The sequence below is a fragment of the Bactrocera oleae genome, chromosome 5, assembly GCF_042242935.1.
Source record: "Bactrocera oleae isolate idBacOlea1 chromosome 5, idBacOlea1, whole genome shotgun sequence".
NCBI classification, from domain to species: domain Eukaryota; kingdom Metazoa; phylum Arthropoda; class Insecta; order Diptera; family Tephritidae; genus Bactrocera; species Bactrocera oleae.
Window position 1 is genome coordinate 22,391,646 of NC_091539.1, and position 19,846 is coordinate 22,411,491.

Below are 19,846 nucleotides of genomic sequence, written 5' to 3' on the forward strand. Positions count from 1 at the left end.
AACATGGAACCCATTTGTTATTGTTTATATCACGAAAATTGTGTAAAAATATAATGCTTATTTAAAGCAAATATTTAAATATTTAATATAAAATAAATATATAGAAACATTGTAGTGAAGCATCAGTGTGTAATTAGTGCATAATATAAAAGAAACGTTAACCATAAATCGAGAAATTGTAAAATAAAATTTGTGAAATTTTCAACTTGAAATGCAAATATCTTGAAAACTATAAGTTTCCGGCAGCATTAATTATATATATTCGTGATCTGGAGGATCTCCTCTATCCAACCATACCCCCCTGAAATCGTGGGATGCTAAACTAAAGTTTTCCCCAAATTGTTTTCGTTTGCCGCGCGAACAGCTGATTTAAACTAATAAAGAAGTAACAAAAATGTATCAAACTAATGAAAACGGGTTGTTATTTGCATTTTCCGACATATATGGCAACGCGCGGTCATATAAAATGACAGCCAAATGAAAACAATCAAATTTCGGTATGTGGAAATATTTGTCATGGATAGAATGATCCGATACTCTTTGATTTGAGAGAGCGCTGTCAAAGTCCTCATTTTTTATAACATTTCCCAATGGTGCCACTAGCGAAAAAATACGTTTTGAGATTTTTTAATGTATTTCTTGGGTATTTTGCGGTTTCCATTTTACAGAAAAATATACATTATTAAAATTAGTTTAACAAGCTAAATATCCTATATGACTTCTATATATATGTACGTGTATATTTTAATCACAAAAGATTTTCTAAATTAACTTTTAAAACTCATTTTAATAAAATATTTTAATATTTCAAAAAACTTTTAAGTTTTAAAAATTTAAACATGAACATTACTTAGATTTTCTATACTGAATAAACAAATATCTTTCGATAATTTATTCGGAAGTCAAAGTTTACATAACATTTGCTGCGAATTCTAGAGCCAAAATATGTATATACGTTGACAATTGGTACTGCTAAGCAAAACAGTACTCTGCGACAAAATACACGCTCCTTCTTAAAATTAAAGCTATATTAAAACTCTTTAAATAAAGATTAGAAATATAAATAAAAGTCACCAAAAAATCTGATCTCACAAATTACCCACTGATTTCGCATTTTATTTCTGCGGGATTTTTAGTGGTAGTTCATTGTTTTGGTTGTCATCTGTTAAGTAGTTTATGAACTCGTGGTTTTTCTTGGCAGCACTGAAAGTTCTTGAGCTCTCTCAGAAAGCAAAGAGAGGAGTTTTGGATCATTTTATATATGATATTTGTCATTCAAATTTGATTTGCTTTAATAAAGAAGTAACAAAAAAGTTTATCACGTTTTCAAGGTTTATTGCACTAATGATTGCATAGGTATTTTTATAAATAATAATTAGAACTAATAAAAATAGTTATATAACGATTTGTATAAAATATGAATTATATAAAGATATATTGAATTCCAACTGATATAACCTTTGCTTTATTTAAATTTGTTACAAAATAACTTAAATTATGGGATAACATATTTGTAAAAAATAAAGAGGGACGTAAACTACAAAGACAAGTTATGCAAACCTCTCCCAGAGGAGTCATGAAATACTCCATAAAACATTCAGGAATATTTATCGCGCTGTCTGCTGGCCTGCCTAAAACACTCCTTGGGTGAACATTCGCCAATTACCTGGATCAATAATATCATTTGTGTCTTTGTCTACATACATATATAGACTTGCTATACAAATCGCAAGGACAATAACTTGCGCATGTTTGGAAGTAACGTCCATTGGCCTATTGAGGATCCGAAAACGCGATGCACTCATGCCGAACACATTTTCCACCACAATTCTTGCTCGGGATAGCCTATAATAATTACATATTTTTTACAACATCACTTGATTGCGGAAGCTGAATGGATTCATCAAGTACGTTTTTAAGGAAAAACCGTCGTCAACTACGTTTCTTTAACCCTGTTGGGTTCTGAGTAACCACATGCGGAAAAATTCCTTAATCCTGGTTTAATTCCGCACTGCTTTGGCTTTCTTTGCTGAGTCCTCTTATTCCATGCTTTTAACGTCCTTACAAGACAAAGCGACGAAGCAGCCATTGCAGTTTTTCTAAAAATTCACAACAGTTTTTGAATTGCACTGCTATAACGACATTTGCTCAGTTTTGATTTGGTAATGAAAACACATTTGACACCAAATGAAGAGCTGTTCGTTGTGGCAGTTTTTTATGTCAATTATTTTCACCTAATGAAAAGCAGGCATTAGTATAATTCTTTTTTTCGGTTGCAATTTTATGAAATGTTAGACCAAAAACGCCTTGATTACGTTTGAATAAAAAAAAATATGACAAAAAGGCAATAGTACGAAGAAGAATTTCTATTCATCTACGTTTTGGTGCAGTCACGTTCCTCTTCTTTAGAGATTTTAATACACTTGTGTGAGATGCATTGTTAAAAGCATCTTCAAAGTCTCCGTTTTCCAACGGACGCTTGGTTTTCGAAGTCAATTTCAACAATACAGCACAGCGCGTGAATAGTCGTACCACTGCTTAGCTGATCCATCTTACTCCAATTATAGGATACCCTAAAAGCAAAGTTAGTGTGTGTAAGGATGCGCATTGATGGGAGGCTTCCGCCTCTAACACAAATCCTCCTTTATCAATATTGCTCCGCGAAACTATACAAGCTCTTTGTTTATCGCTAGAGGGACCCTACATTAGCTTGTTGTTGTTAGTCTTGAGACTTCCGACCTCTCCTCTGTATATGCACTGTTCCTGGAATAGTATAATATTAAGATTATCCGAGAAGAACCCGCTCACGATAACTTCCGGTGCTAATATCACGTCGTATAGGTTCCTCAGAACAACATATTATAAGATGACGAGTGGGTTCATTGCTGACCTCTTTACTTCCGGCCTTCTAGGATGTTCCCCAAGAGCCTTCATCAGCAAGAGCATACTGTTTAGCTGAAATATTACTGACACGAGTTACAACTCGACTCGTTTGAATTGAAGTTAAATCAACTCTGGTTTGGCATTTCGAATTAAAACTGATTTAAGTTGAAGTTTCATTAATGTTGCCAATCTAAAAAGTGAAGATTAACCAGATATTAAAACAGCTGATAGTTGTGAAACGAAAAATTAAAAAAATTCAAATTAGGAATTTTTCTTGCGAAAAGGTTAATAAATATTAAAATTAATTAGTTAGAAAGTTGTCGTATAATATCTAGGCCAAGTGAAATCATTGGTTTGGCGTTCGTGCTATAGCTATCAACAATCAAACCAAATAACTAATTAGATCTCTGGTAAACGTTTGTTGAGGTATGTTTATCAATTTCTAGCGTGTTCATAACTGGTCTTCGGCATACCACTGTAACGTTAGTGCCACATTTGGTTCTCAAGGACAACATGGCGGCTATACTTTCTTCTAATAGAGTTACCGATTACTCTTAAATAGCCTACACTGACTACTCATCAAATCATTCAATACGCGTTCGACCTGTTCTGTAGACTACTGATTTGTACTTTGATGCAATGATGTGTGATACTTTCGTTTACAACTTTCTATTGCACGGCAATAAATAGGCCTTGTCCTTTACATTAACATCCAAAACAAAGATAATTTTGTTTGACAAAACTCAAATTTGATTGTAAATTTCCCATCATAAATTTATTATAATTAACGAGTTTGTGCGCTTAACCACATTTTAGACAAGATTCTTTTTGTTTCGGTTGTACGTCATTATTATACATCACCCGACGAGTAGCACCATCATTATGACGAGAAGCGTTGTGGAACTGGCTGCTTAACGTTGTCTTAAATGTATTGCAGCGAAACGTTTGACACTTCAGGCTTTACAAACACATAGTTAGCTATGCACCGTAGAAAATGGGACTATGTTGACAGCACGTTGACTCCAGTCATACTATTTTGACGAAGACAATTTTCCAACCAAACTTTCCAACAGCGTGGGATTCATCAAGAGGTGACTACAGTAGTTGTTACTCACAGTTAAAACAACAAAAGATATCAAAAAATACGAGTTTTGCTTAGGATTACATGCTTGAAATGCAGAAATACATTGAAAAACAGTACCCCAGTTGATGTCATTTTTAACTTTTGGTGTGATTAATGCCCAAAAACCAGTTAAATTACGCATTATATTTGATATCTCTCAAGTCTGAAGACCAGGATTCGCAAAGTTTTTTTATGGTGAGACGAGGATCCAAGCAGCCAGTCAGAACGTATGTTATGTCGCCGACGCCGTAAAGTTTTAGTCTCATATGCCAAGACAAACCGCAGCAGTCGTAAAACACATGTTCGGAGAGTTCAATTGACAAACATGCGTCTGAACTGCGATAAAATTTTCAGCTGTAATTTTTATAGCTGAATATGCTAGAATTTTATTTATAAGTATATTATTTTGTGTTGTTTTTTTGGGTTGTGATTTGTTTAATATTATATTTTATGTAAAGTTAACTTTTACTTCGTTTATATTTATTTGAGCTCGGGGAACTTCGTACCTTGTCTGTAGCAGCCATTAAGGTTAGACGTATTTTTATGAGAAGTGTGATTTTTTCCTATTTCCAAAAGTAAAGAGAACCTTAAAGAGCCGTCGGTTTACAAGATAGATTCAAATCGCTTAAAGAGCTAAAGGCTATACAAAAAATCGAGATTGAGAAGTGTTTCGACGATTGGTAGAAGCACTGGCACAAGTGCATAATATTGAATTTCGAAGACGACAACATTCATGTAGACAAATTAATAAAAAAAAATTTACGTAAATTCCTGTTATTTTTTGAACGGAAGGACTATGTGCTGGATTACCCTACTGATGTGTGGGTAATTTTAGTAATTTTAATCATAATTCACGGACTAAGGACGGATCAAAGAATTTTTTAAATTAGAAGATGGACAAGTGCGAACAGCTGTGGTACAAACCAGTCAAGGACTTTCGGAAAAACCAGAGCACCAGGTAATCACTTTATAAATCTGTCAATCTCCATACTGATTAACCAGGGGGTTGAATGTTATAATACATTTTTCGAAACTTCATATAAAAATATTAATGTAACTTATCCTAAGTAATGCACCATTGCGTGGCATCAGCTTATTAAATCATTTTCAATCATACTCTTATTTTCTCTTACATCAAAATATGCTGCTGCAATCGTTCTTTTTTATTTGAGAGCCAAAGTCTGTGACAACACGCAAATTTTACAACTAACATTAACACACACGCATCATAAAACATATTAAAATCATTTAAATTTTTTATAGCAAAATTGCCATTGCAAGCATTATAAAACAAATAAAATTAGCTGCAGTTTTTAAAGCCCGTTGCGTTCATAAAAGCAGTTATTTCATTTTAATACGATATCAGCATATTTAGATGTATCGAATTAAAATAGCTAACTTAAATTTGGCAGGTAGTATGGCAGTTATATGCCACAGCGATCTGACCTGAACAATGGAGATTGCATTATTGCCTTAGACAATACCCCATGCCAAATTTCTTGACGATATCACGTCAAATGGATAAGTTTTCCATAAAGGCAATTGATTCCGATCGTTCAGTTTGTGTGGGAGATATATGCTATGCAAAATTTCAGATCTATATCTCGATAGCATACAGAAATCCGGACATGGCTAAATTGACTACTGCTGATCACATAAGTATATACTTACATACATAGTATAGTCTCCGCCGTTTTAATCTGGTGGTTACAAACTTCGTGGATAACTTAATATACCCTGTTCAGAGTATAAAAAAAAATCGCTTTGGTTAGTGTAGTAGCTTCGTCCCATAACAACTGGATAGTTTAGATATTTTTTTGCACAATTAAATATATTCCATTCACACATACTTCAGTCGGACCCAGATTTTTGTGCGGTTTATGACTGTCAATTAAATACAAAAATTACAAAAATGTTCTTTTCCCTTTAATTGTCCTTATTTAGAACTCATCTTTAGTATATACATAAAATATATATATAATATATAGAGTTGCATTGCAAAATCGATCACCAAAATTATTTACATTGGCTCCTTGCCAATTAATAACCTTTTTCTTTGAGTTGAATAAAGGTGAAAAACGTTCTTATGGTATAAAGAAATTTTAGATTTAGGCAATGTGACAAACGGTAACATTTTTCTCTGTGATGAGTTGGGGTAAAAAAAAGTTACTACGAAAATTATTTAGAAATTTTAAGTAACATTTTCACAAATGATTTTAAAAACAAAATTCAATCTCGACGTTTGTATTGATATTTATGTACATATATGTATATACATATATATTCATAAAATAATTAATTCAATGTAAGTACTTTTCTTTGCTAGTTACAATATTACTGAGACTCTAAAAATGCATTAAATTGGAGATTTGATATTAATTAAAATTTTAGGCAACACGTTAGCATTCTGTATGTATATACATATATATTCATAAAATAATTAATTCAATGTAAGTACTTTTCTTTGCTAGTTACAATATTACTGAGACTCTAAAAATTCATTAAATTGGAGATTTGATATTAATTAAAATTTTAGGCAACACGTTAGCATTCTACTACGCTATTTGTATTCGATAAGCAAACATACTTAGATCTTCATGTTAATATTTGAACAAATCCTTCTAGGATACTGTTTATATTCAATTGAGAATTACATTTTTTAAGTATATCGATCAAAATGGAAAGTAAAATTTTGACAAACAAACTGCGACGTTTAACTTTTTGTCTTGTTATTTAAATTTTTAAAATTTTTTGTAAAAGAAGTATGAATGTACATAAAATATTTCTCTTTGCTAATTACAACATTAATTAAATTAGAAAAAATGCATTTATTTGCAGATTTACTATCAACTTAAGGTTAAGTGTTAGCCTATTACTACGCTACTTGCATTTTCCGAATTTCTTTCGCTTGGTACTCTGAAAGATATTTTATTAGACACCTTTAAGAAAATCTCTCCAAGCTGAGCACTTAATGGTAACCGGAAAGTCCTCCACCTTACAGTTTTCTATTTATTTCCCCTATTATCAAACAGAAAAATTTACATCTCGCTAAAAAACTACTTGTAAAAATATCTCGTTTCATAGATTTTGTAGTAAATTGAATCCTCTACAAAAAAAATTGTGTCGTAAACCTTAGCGTTCAAAAGCTATTAAAGGTTAAAGTTTGAGTAATTTAAGACACATTTATTTAATTGAAAAAAATTAATCATTATAAACCGGAAAATTCATAGTTTTGTAGGAAATTTATAGCTTTTTTTCTATAAAATCGTGTATGTGGGAAAAGTTCTACGGATCATTCTGAACAACTTTACCTAAGAAACGAGTCTAAAATAAAGTTAGGGAAATTTTGAACTTAAAATTCAAATATCTCGAAAACTATAATATATATATTCTTTATCTAGAGAATCTCTTCTATCCAACCATATCTTATCTCCATCTTAACCCTGAAATCGTGGGATGGTATAGTAAAATTTCTGTTTTTGAATATTAGTTACAAATATCTCGAATGAGGTCTAAGGCGGATATATGTGTATAAGTTAACAATAGTTAACTATGCTAGTCTTTTGAAATACAAATAAAAAATAACTTATACATTTTTTATCCTGAGGATCTCTTATATCCGTCCGTACCATTAGATCGCGGCGCCAAAAAATCGTAATTTTGCTGAGAAATCCGTTACAATACTGTACACGGATTTCTCGATAAATCGTCTACCTGTAACTCACTCTTCAGTTCGATCACTGGATTGTTAAATAAAAGTCCCAATTTAATGACTACACACTTATCTTTATTTCTAATTCCACCAACTTAACACTTATTGCTTGTTATTCGAGCTTACAACTTCTTGCTTATGTATCAATTGCTCTTAACACGACAACACTCTGACAAGAACTGTGTGCTGCACAGTCCGGCAGCCCTTATATAGTAAATTTTTAACAAAAGTTCGCTACTAGAACATTCTGGCAACTACGAATTCGCTAACTAGTTGCTTCTGGCAGTTAATCGTTGAATAGATAGAATGTCACAGTATTGTGACGAACACGGATAATAGAACAAAATCGAATCGACGATAAATTGCCAGAAGCAACTAGACAGCGAATTCGTAGTTGCCAGAATGTTCTAGAAGCAATGTTTTGTTACAGATTTACTATATAAGGGCTGCCGGATTGTGCAGCAGACACAGTTCTAGTTAGAGTGTTGTCGTGATAAGAGCAATCAAGCTATAAGCAAGAAGTTGTAAGCTCGAATAACGAGCAATAAGTGTTAAGTTGTTTTAATTAGAAATAAAGATAAGTGTGTAGCCATTAAATTGGGACTTTTATTTAACAATCCAGTGATCGAACTCAAGAGTGAGTTACAGGTAGACGATTTATCGAGAAATCCGTTACAATACTGTTGGTAAGCCTTGTTAAGGAATAAACTATCGATAGTCAAAACAAACTAGCGATAGTGAGACGAAAATAAAACTATCGACGCTATCAAAAGTCCCATCCATTGTTTTGTATCTCTAGTTTGTTCATTGTTGATTCCGTTTAATGTGTAAAAAGGCAAACGAAAGTATTGTCGTTTAGTAGAAACTTCCAAGTATTTCGACATACATTTAAAAAACATGAAATGTCGCCATGGAACCCAATACGATATTGAAATTGCTGAACGATCTTAAAACGTTTCAAATACAACATGAAGAATTTCATGATAAAATCTTTAGTATCTTAGAAATGATGGCTACAATAGATATTGAGGATAGGCTGATTGCTGAATGCATTGGAGAACTTTTAGATATTACACTTCCCGAAAATAGCGATGAAAGTGATCAACGAATTGAAGGTTTTTTTAATTGGTTGTGCGAAATATATTTGAAAAATGAATATGCAGAATTTTATGCCATCAGAATAATCTCAAAGTTCATCAAATATAATTCCAAATATCGTAGTCGGCTGTTCGAAAATTTATTTTGTGCACAATCTCCCATTTACGAACGGATTCTAGGGGATAAAACTAAGAATGATTTGTATGTGATATCTGTATTGGAATGCTTAAATGTTATATTTGATGATTTAAAGATGGATGTTATCACTGAAGAACAAAAACAGTCTTGTGAATTCGTATTGAACCTTTTAATTCGTATGCAGTATTCATCAAATATAAATTCGTTGGCAAACTCCAATATAACACTTTATTCTTTAATATTGCTGTATAAATATATATCCTTTTGTAAAGAGGATATAGAACTGAATATATCTGAACTAATGGGAATATCTTTAGGATTTATAGAGTATGGCCTTAATACAAAAGGTATATCGGTCGTTTATCCAGAATTAATTAAGCCGTCCAATTACGTTAAGAATTCATCAGATAAACATGAAATAATTGAATCTATCATACATCAAAAATTTGGTGGAAAACAAGCAAAACAAAAGAAACACCGAGGACTAAAACCCAAGGAAAGTGTTAAAACCATACTTGAGACTACGAAAAATGGATTCGGTGAGCTTGATTCAGAAATAGCAATGATAAACAATGTGGAAAAAACACAATGTAATGCTTTTCAAAATGAAATTAGCTCAAGAATACGTCTAGCCTCTATTAGATTATTTGGCCAAATAACTCGATTAATTGAAAGACGTGTTCTTTATACATATTGGCAATCTATATTTCCATACGACGGCATGGACAATGTATGTACTCGCAAAGATATTCTTTTTGTTTGTCAAGCCGATACCAGTTCCAAGTGTCGTAGTGCAACTCTAAATGTTTGTGCTGAAGTTCTTTTAAACTTGAAGTCTTTATACAGCCAAGCGGAATTTAAAGACAGGTCGGTCTCATTCTTACCATTTTCGCATATGCTCGGTTTATCAATTATAACCACATATAAATCATTAATAGAAATTGTACACAGTGAGCAGTGCTTACATGTTTTAAAATCAGCATTAAAATGTTTAGCAGCTTTGGCAGAAGTAACACCCTTCGCTAAACTTGAATGTGAAGTAGTGTCCCACATAATTAATACAGTTAAAAACCTTGTTTATCACAACGATTATACAATTCAAATTTCAGCATTAACAGTGCTAGAAGTTTTATTAATGGGTTTGGAAATTCCCTCCGAAAATGCTGAAGCGTTTGGAATTTCTAAAGAATGCATCCCAATTTCTTCGACAAATAAAAACTTTATTAATATTTGGTCCACTAAAAAAGTCAATAAGGACTTTTTATTTGACAGAGCAAAAAATAGATCTGACAAATATGATTTCGAAGCGTCATGGTTAATTTTAAAAATTATTTCAAATTTAGAAATAAACCTCATACAAGACAATACGATTTGTAGAAAAATGAAAGCACCTTGCGCCTTACGCATTAAAAGTCTACAAATACTGACTGCAATGGCTATTCATTTCGAATTCTTTTTGAAGGATAATTTGGAAAAATTAACGTTTGTCTTGAAGGATAGCATACATGATGGACAGCTGGAAATTCGTTTGTGTGGATCAAAATGTATAGACGCTTGTGTTTATCAAATAAGTTTGTTTTTACAAAAAAATTATAACAACGATAATATATGCTCTTTTAAGTGCTTCTGGATTCGCATGTTGCCGATCATTACTCATCAAATGAGTAGAGAAAAGGAATCTACTGCAGTAAAAATTGCCTTATGCGACGCAATATCAAATATCGGCGCCATTATTTTCGAAAGTTTACCAGAACCTATTCGAATTAATATACTAAGTTTTTTATCAGGTTTAAGCTGTGATTCTTTAGAGGATGTTTTAGTTCGAGCGACTGTTGTCCGGGCATTGTCAGTCTTCGTCACTTTTCCTACAATGCGCATGAATTTGGTTTTTATTGAGAACACTGCCGAATTAATATTACGATTTGCTGGAGAAGGAAATATGATTGTACGTATCAAAGTAATTTGGTCTATGGGAAATGTTAGCGATGCTTTGTTAGAAAATATATCCGATAACACAACTGAACGGATTTCGGACGAAATATTATGGAGATTAATTCAGTACTCAACTGAAGCTTGCAACGATTGTGATAAAGTTCGATGTAATGCAGTTCGTACTTTGGGTAATTTATTGCGTTTACTGACGGAAAGGCATTTTCATCGTATTTCGGATAGAACTGTTATAAAAAGTGCTATTAGTAAACTAATTGATGGTATTCGTGCTTCTGGGACGGCAAAAGTCAAATGGAATTCATGTTATGCCGTGGGAAATTTGCTACAAAATGAAAAGATATTTCTGTATTCAAGTAGATACAAAGATTTAACTTGGGAACTGTCGCTCTTTTCTGCTCTTTGTCACGTCATTTATAATCACCCAAATTATAAAGTAAAAATAAATGCAACGGCTGCTTTAATACACATTAAGAAACGAGCGTATTTTGGAGAGCACTATTCAAATATTTGGAGCGCGTTATTAGAAGCTATTGAACAATCGAATAATTTAATAAATTTTTACGAATATAATCATAGAGATCAATTACAAGAGCAAATGTGCTTTTTAATTTGTCACATTATAAAACTAGCAAATTTGCAAGATATTATTGTACTTTCGCGTGTACTATTAAACAAATTAGAAGTCGTAAAAAATACTTGGACAAGAGTATTAAGACGATTGATACCGGGATCTGCTGCCCCTTTATTATCTTGTTCGACATACCTAAATGATTTATTAATTTTATCTTCAGAATTGAGTTCGGAACAGAAAAATGCTATCATACTTGTAATGGATGCTATACCAACAAGCTATTGATTCTATAGATCCGAATATAATATTAAGATTAATTCATGGAGTTTTCTTATATGATCCATTCTATTTCCTTTTGAAAAAATGCGCCCTCTAGCTGTATGTATGCTAAAAGCAACAATGCTTCATAATGTCAAATCAACTGGCTGTAATTTCTATCATGTCATAAAGAACTAGGCTTTGAACAATTCTACAAGCTTGTTAATTAGATAATTTCAGTAATAAAAATGCAGAATGTTGCCACCAAAAATTTGAACATCACATTTTCTACAAATTTTATTGATTAACGCGAATTTATCGGTGGACTATGATATACTGCTATGGAATACTGCTGTTACATAAACATTACAAGTTCAACAACAACAATAAAATAATATCGATGATATTTTTAGTAGTATATACTAATACAATTCCTAACGTGTACATTCGTACAGGACACTCTGAAACGATTTGCATATGTTTATCACAATAAACATAGGTACATATAAACTGAATAAAGACGACTGTATAAAGTATATTTAAATATAAAATCTTAATTTGTTCTTTGCTTTCAGCTTCTAAGTTTATTTTGTAATCAATAATACCTATCAACGTTTGAGGTGCTTTACGGAACATACTTAAATAATTACAACATTCTTGATTCGAATCATATCTTATAATATCGAATTATTTTATCCAACATATTCAAGTCCTTGCAGAAGTATTTACTGAAGAGGCATTAAATGATCCTTATGTTATATTAGATAGGCGCCAGTACAGAGATCGTAGATTATAGAAAAGGTTCAATTAAGGACCAGCGTGTGAAATGTCAAAAACCAACAAAACGAGAGGAGCCTGTTTGACCAGGGCTAGCTCGGAAAGAGATATAGGCCTTTGTTACGGTTTTCAACCCAACTGCATTCTATTGAAGTTTTGAAATTTGGTATTATGGTTTTCAACTGTGTGCCAGTGGCGTTGACTAGAGTGTCAATTCCCACAACAGCCGATTCTACGTTACCGCAATTGACCCGGATTTTATCCGGTCAAGGGTTATTATTTCGGCGATCTAACCCTGTTTGGATCGGTAAATTTTAGTTTAAGTTTGTCTACATTAGAGCAACGCCTAGCAGCAGGGTTGCTCCCTATCTTCTGCTGCATTTGCGCTAAAAGGCTCCATCCAAACTTTACCTCGGTTAGGTGCAACACATGGAATGGATGGAGCTATCTTAAGACCTGCTCAGGCCTTAAAACCCACAGGGAGTGGACCAAGAGTTACGTGGCCTCATGCTGTCAACGTACTACTGCGACACCTGCCTCGACGGCTGTGCAACCTGCACCATTTTCACGCACTGCGCCGCCAGTCCGGTCGAGTGACCAAGAAAGGTAAGTAGCTCACACAGGCAGCTTGACTTCCAGTCTGACTAACCTCCTCTCACTCAGCAACTCCTGGTTCCTCGCACAGTCTGTTTCGTGTGTCAGCCGGTAATACGCCGGAACGTCACATCAGTCAAGTGCAATTATTGTGCTGGTGAGTGGAGTGCGTCGTATGTTGCCCCGTGCTGTAGTAGTCTACCCGCACAATCCCGTATAGTAGCGTCGCCAAACAACACCACAGTGCGAGAATCGCCCATACGGGTATTACAGCTGCAACATTCACCACCTTCACCCCTAGGATTACCACCGGACACCTAAGACAAACGTGAATTCTACAATTTAACTGCAACGGACTCCAGAGTAAGATCGAAGAGATAGTTGCATTTATAAGCCGGGAACGCGCATCGATAGCTGCGGTTCAAGAAATAAAGTTAAACAGCCGCTCAGATCTTCTGAGCTGTGCAGGTTTCAACGTTTTACGTGAGGATCGCGAGCGAGGTAATGGTGGAGGTCTAGCCTTCATACTGCACAACACCGTGCAATATCATCTAATCGATGTTTACATCGACCGCAGCGACACAACCCTTGAATATCAGGATATAGCTGTGCGGTCAGGCGAGGTCGGGTTCTAGATATGTAATATTTACTTCCCCTCAGTTACATGTTGCCCAACAGGATATCACCCGAACATAGGTGCGCTGCTTAGTGGTGAAAACCGTTTGGTGACCTTAACGCGCACCACAAACTTGGCACTCCTGCCTGTCAAACGATCGTAGGGGGATGGAGCTGGCGGAACAGATTGACGATTCGACATTCTGCACAATAAATGACGAAGCTCCCACCAGAATTATGGTCGCCTGTAGTAGCTTGCCAAATATTACCATCTCTAGCGGTGGTATGATAAATTGCATAACCTGGCGGCCTATGCTAACTCTCGCATCAGACCATCTGCCCATAATAATCTCGATCGAGAAACATCCCGACTTTTATTTTGTGGACAACCGCACCTTTGTTAACTTTAACAAAACTAACTGGGTCGGCTTTACACCCTCAACGCAGTTCCTAAGGACGTCATCGTTGGGATAAGGGATCTCAATTTGGAGGTTCGGTAAATCAACATAAATGGACAAAATGAGCATTTTAAGTCCTGCAATCTCTCCAACGGTGTGAGTAAGCTTTGGACTACTGTCAAAGCCTTGTCTAATCCGAAGAAACATGACCGCCGGCTGCCCATAATGTCAAAAGGCTGCGCACCACTTACTTTCACCGATAGGGAGGTTCAGAGTGCCAATAAAAAGGCCAAATCGTCGAAATTCATTGGCCCTGACGGAATAAGCATGCTGATGCTAAAACATTTAGGCTCGACGGGAGTAAGCTACCTCACCAAGGGCCTCCACTTGTCGATGATCACTCTTCAAATACCCGATGTGTGGAAAGTCGGACCACTCTGGTCCCACCACTGAAACCTGGGAAACTCGTCAACAAAAGGGAGTCTTATCGTCCGATAACTCTTCTTTCCCCAGTAGTGAAGACACTTGAGATAATCAGCATGGCTTTCGAAAAGTGGACAGCACTTAGCGTCATAAGCGCCCAGATAGTTCATTGCCTAAACCAGAAGCCACCCTTCGAGAGCGTTGGACCTGTCAAAAGCTTTTGCCACAGTCAACCAAACAACGCTACTTGAGGACATAGAACAATCCACGCTTCCTCCAGGGCTGAAGCGGTGGACTTTGAACTACCTCAGCGGTGGGTAAATATAGATAATTTAACAAATGCAAAAAAAAAAAAAATTATTTCTAAATCTTTTTGTTCACTTTAGATATTTGCAAAATTCGATTGAATGCTCACGCTGCACTTCGATACCACCATTTTATACTATGTTCGCACCGACACAAAATTCGTGTTTTCATAGACAAAAGAGGTTTTTTGGTGCGAACATAGTATTATATTGTAAAAATGAAAGCGGGCGAGTTTCTACACAGTTGTTATAAAAAGTACAGTATTTAACATGCTACTTAACTTCTACGGTGGTTACCTCGGTCTTCATGTTAAGCAATATCACAAATTGTACTGAAATTTTAACATAGAATCTTTGTTTTGCATCCCGTGATTAAAAGGGGTTACGTATATTAAGGTAACCAAACACAATGTTAAAATTTCAGCTTATGACATTTTCTAAGGTTAAGATGAAGAAATTTTCCACCTTTAATTTTGTACTAAAATAAACCAGAAGAAAAAATGTTTGATAAAAAATTCCAGTAAATAAAGTATTGTGACGAATATGAATGATAGAACAAAATCAAACCGACGATAAATTGCCAGAAGCAACTAGACAGCGAATTCGTAGCTTTTTTTTAATTTTGTACTAAAATAAACCCGAAGAAAAAATGTTTGATAAAAAATTCCAGTAATTAAAGTATATATATATATTGTGACGAACATGGATGATAGAACAAAATCGAACCGACGATAAATTGCCAGAAGCAAATAGACAGCGAATTCGTAGTTGGCAGAATGTTCTAGACGCACATACTCTATGCACAACAATGGGAATATTTCAATTCGATACAGAGCAACCAGGACGAAGTGCATGTTGGATTGAAGTCGGGCATCTCATAGTAGATATTTTCGAATTCTTGATTCTCATCTCATACTAGATATGCACGAATTCTTGTTCCTCCCAGATGAGAGTCCTCTGCGTATAAATAGCAGTGCTGGGCGTTACCTTTCGCAATGTGGTGTGCTCCAAAAGATACAGCCATTTCTTAACCTTCTTTGCGCCGCGCGCCGCATTGGTTGTAAGGAATACTGTTAGAGAGTGCATTTTGGTTATTTGGAGATCTTAATGATTTATTTCAGCCGTATACCCAAAGGTACGTTATTTGACGATACACCAGCACAATGGAAAGTGCTGAGTGTCATCTAAAAACACTTAACAAATACGCAAAGTAATATATTGTAATATGTAGTTAATTTAATCGATAGCGACTTAAAAATAGTATTAAAAATGGTTGAAAATTAATTTGAATAGTTTCTATTATTATTTTTCCGAAATAAACTCCACTAATCTTTTTAGTTTTTTTTAATTTTTTGATCACCCGCACCGGCACAGTGTTGAAAACCGTAATACCACAAAAAAGTTTAAGTTCGAAAATATTTCTGACGGATTGAGTTGATATCGTTTTTAAACTTCAACCAAATTACAATTAAAATGGGATCCCTAACCGTGGGTTTTTTTAAATTTTGACAACTGACAATGTTTGATCCAACTTTAGAGATAGGAAAGTTTATATCTCAATTTATAGTCGCAATATATTTGTTATAAATGATCTTTTTATTATACCAGCATAAGGTAATTTAGCGGCTGGATTGAGTAAGTATTCAAAAAAACCACGTAATTTCATTACAGGCATATTCAAAGCTAATAGTTTAGGACAACTTTAAACCATACATCCAAAACAACGTGAATGCTTCTATTTATGCTTGCTATTATAGAACTGCAATCAATCTCCACAACAAACAGCTATACATTACTGGAATTGACCCGCATTTTATCCGGCCAAGGACTGTAATTTTGTCGATCTAACCCTGTTGGAATCGTTAAATAATTAGTTAAATTTGTTATCCTTGGGGCCACCCCTTGCAGATACATGTTCCGGCCTTAAGAAACATAAGGAGTGGACCACTAGTTATGTGACTATATGCTGCCAACACCCACCTACGATCCCCGCCTCTACTTTATTGCAATTAGCACCTAATTCGCGCACTACGCAATATCTCGTAATGATTGGCCAACAAAGAACCTCTACGGTCCTCAGGTGCTCAATTAGACAGCATGACCCCCAGTATGATCAGACCCCTCTCCCACCTTTATTCCGCTCCAATTCTCGTACGAGAACTATACGCTAATTCCAGGTTGCCTAAATCTATCCCCGCAGCACCTCACAATGGTGTCACCAAACAAGAACAGATCGAATGGCGGAACATATTAACCATTCGACATTATCTGCAATGAATAACGAAGCTCCCACCAGAATGGTGCCCATAATAGCCTGCCTGCCTTTAGCATCGTTGGCAGTGGCCAGAATGAGCAAAACCTGACGACTGTTGACAACAGCTCCTTTGTTAACCTTAACAAAGCGAGCTTGATCGGGTTCGTAGAAGTTACTGAGAGCACCTTCACCAAACTCGTTATCCCTAAAAAAAAAATAAAAGACATAGTCGTTGTCGAACGTCAATTCCGCTCGCTTCGCTCCGGCTGGAAGATTTCAGGTGTTCCCTGCGTTAGGGAGCTCAAGTGGTAAATCAGCATAAGCAAACAAGATGGGTGGATCACTTGAAGTATTGCAACCTTTCCACCGGTGTAAGTTATGACTACCGGGTTGAAACTCAGTTCCATGGCTATGCCTCCCTGAGTCCGAAGAGCTATTTTAGCCCCCAATCTACAATGCTTCCTTCGATGAATAAGGTCAAAAGACGTGTTCCCTGGCGGCTGCAAAAATTGCCAAAAGATTTCGCACCGACGTGGAGGTTTAAGGTTTTCAACAATTGGAAGTCGTCTAAATTCATCGGTTAAGACGCCATTAACATGCTCGCTAAGAGTAAAATATCTATCCAAGGTTCTAAATCTGTCGCTGACCACTCTCCTCATAAACGAATGAAGAAACTCGGAAGACTGCTGACACTCGCCAACCTAGGGGAACCTTATCGTCGTATAACTTTTCTTATCCCATTACTGAAGCCACTTGTGGCCGTGTTACTTCCGACAATCATTCTGATCAATCTGAGTCTAGCAGACTACCACTGTGAATTCCGAAAAGTGCACAGCACCGCTGCAGTACTTATCGTCATAAATGCCCAGATCGTGGCACTATTCAAAAACCAGTCTGTATGAGGATAGGAGGACTGGTGATCAAAACCGTTCGGTAGATTTTTGAAAACAAGAAAAGCCAGTGCCGTGATAGAAGGGATTTTTTATGAACAATTAACTTCTTTCCCTGACAAGGGAAATATCTACAATAAAACTTTCCTGAGGCCGCCAACAATCGGGAACGAGATTATCGATCAGTAAAATTTTAGATGAATCTCCAAGGAATAGTGATAGTCACCTCAAAGAGCTTCAGCTGAAACTAGATCAACACAACAAGGCATTACTTTTCAAATTAATTAAATAATTAATTTTTTTCGTCAAGTCAATTCCAAACCTTATTTATTGATTCTATGTTTTTACTTTTACAAATTAAAATAATGTCCCTATTAAGTTAGTCCACTCAACTGATAATTGAAGCAATTTTACTTCAGATCAACCCAACTCTTTTTTGATATCACGAACTTCAACTATTTTCAGTCGAAGTTTCGTTGGTGTTACCAACCTAAAAAAATAAAATTTGACAGATAATTAACAGCTGCCAATTTTCAAACGAAAAATAAAAAACAATTAAATTCAGAAAAAGTGATAAATTATTAAAATGGACATAAGTTTTGATTTATTTAACGATGAGAAAAATGCTGGGCCAAAACTGATGGGCTGCGAATAAGAAAAAGCTTCCGTGATCACTCAAATCCATTCCATTGAAACTCTCTAACATTAAGTGAACCAAAGTTTTATTGACAATTAAATTGCTTTTAAATAATGTTTGTTGCAGATTCACAAGTTATTTTCGATTAAATGAGAAATTATTAAATTTTTTTCTAAATGAGATGAAGAAACATTAACACAAACTTTCCGTTTTCTTGCTGCCGGAATGCATTTTAAATAACTTCAACTTTGGGCTGGAGCGAACTACGATATCTATGACTGTTAAAGAGGTTTTTAATATTATGAACACCGTATTTGTACGCTGTGGATAAAATACAAATTACTGAAGAGGAGCAAAACGCTTCAAAAATTTAATTTTTACTCAAAAATTATATTTCTAGTATATAGATTGTATCGAAAATGTTCGAAACACTTCCCATAGTTTTATTTAATTTTATTTTTATTGTTTCCAAATTGTAGCTTTCCTTTTGTTAGGTTCGTGGGTTTTCTCCAGAAGTTCAGCAACTTTTTCCCTTTTCCAAGAATTTCAACATAATAACTGATTAAATTATAAATAAAATTGTTTTTTTTTACTCGTTTTCCGTTTGGTATTAATGTTTTTCCTAAATAAACGCAGTAATGTTCAACTACAACTGCTTGGTAGCAATGGACATTTTTTGTTACTCTACTCAACTCCACTGGCAGAGTTGAAAACCGTGATTCCACAAAAAAGTTGAAGTTTGACAACACTTCAATCGAATTCTTTTGGCGGGTTGAATAGATATATTTATAATACCGAACTTCAAAACTTCAACCAAAATGCAGTGTGGTTAAAAACAGTAATAGGGGCCTAATTTAGCGGAAAAACAAAATTATGTAATATAGTAATTTTTTCATGTGTCTGACCTTAATTAACACCATAAAGCAAATAGCGGACTATCTGCAGGGTAGCCAAAAATCTCAATAATAGTTTGGTAAGATCACCATAAATATTCTTGAAGCAAATATTTTGATTGGAATGTTGAAAGGAGATACTACTCCTTTTACCAATTTATATAACGGTAGGCTCAGGAAACGTGCTGTTTCGCCAGGGTCGGACCATGGGTTGAAAGGTATAAAATGAATGGGATTTGAAAGGCATGCAAAGAGGTGATCAGTCATTCGGGGAATCATTACACGCTGAACATATATTTGACTCCAAGTAGACGACTACAAAGAAGG

General features: G+C 34.9%; 1 protein-coding gene and 1 long non-coding RNA gene across 4 annotated transcripts; one reads left to right on the top strand and one right to left on the bottom strand.

Annotated features, from left to right (window-relative positions):
- Positions 1 to 1,437: 1,437 nt before the first annotated feature.
- Positions 1,438 to 8,134, bottom strand: LOC138857580 (uncharacterized). 2 transcript variants are annotated; one of them, XR_011396702.1, is made up of 2 exons: positions 7,636 to 8,134; positions 1,438 to 5,890 (listed from the first exon to the last, which is right to left on the bottom strand). It is a non-coding gene; the product is annotated as an uncharacterized lncRNA (long non-coding RNA). The 2 variants fall into 2 exon arrangements; XR_011396701.1 differs by having other exon boundaries at positions 7,599 to 8,134.
- A 281-nt stretch (positions 8,135 to 8,415) lies between these two features.
- Positions 8,416 to 19,000, top strand: LOC138857579 (HEAT repeat-containing protein 6-like). 2 transcript variants are annotated; one of them, XM_070110536.1, is made up of 5 exons: positions 8,416 to 12,232; positions 12,309 to 13,116; positions 13,174 to 14,857; positions 14,927 to 18,698; positions 18,753 to 19,000. In XM_070110536.1, the coding sequence occupies exon 1, from the start codon at positions 8,629 to 8,631 to the stop codon at positions 11,758 to 11,760; it is 3,132 nt and encodes a 1,043-aa protein (XP_069966637.1). In that variant the 5' UTR covers positions 8,416 to 8,628; the 3' UTR covers positions 11,761 to 12,232; positions 12,309 to 13,116; positions 13,174 to 14,857; positions 14,927 to 18,698; positions 18,753 to 19,000. The 2 variants fall into 2 exon arrangements, with proteins under 2 accessions (XP_069966637.1, XP_069966636.1); XM_070110535.1 differs by having other exon boundaries at positions 13,174 to 14,853.
- Positions 19,001 to 19,846: the final 846 nt, after the last annotated feature.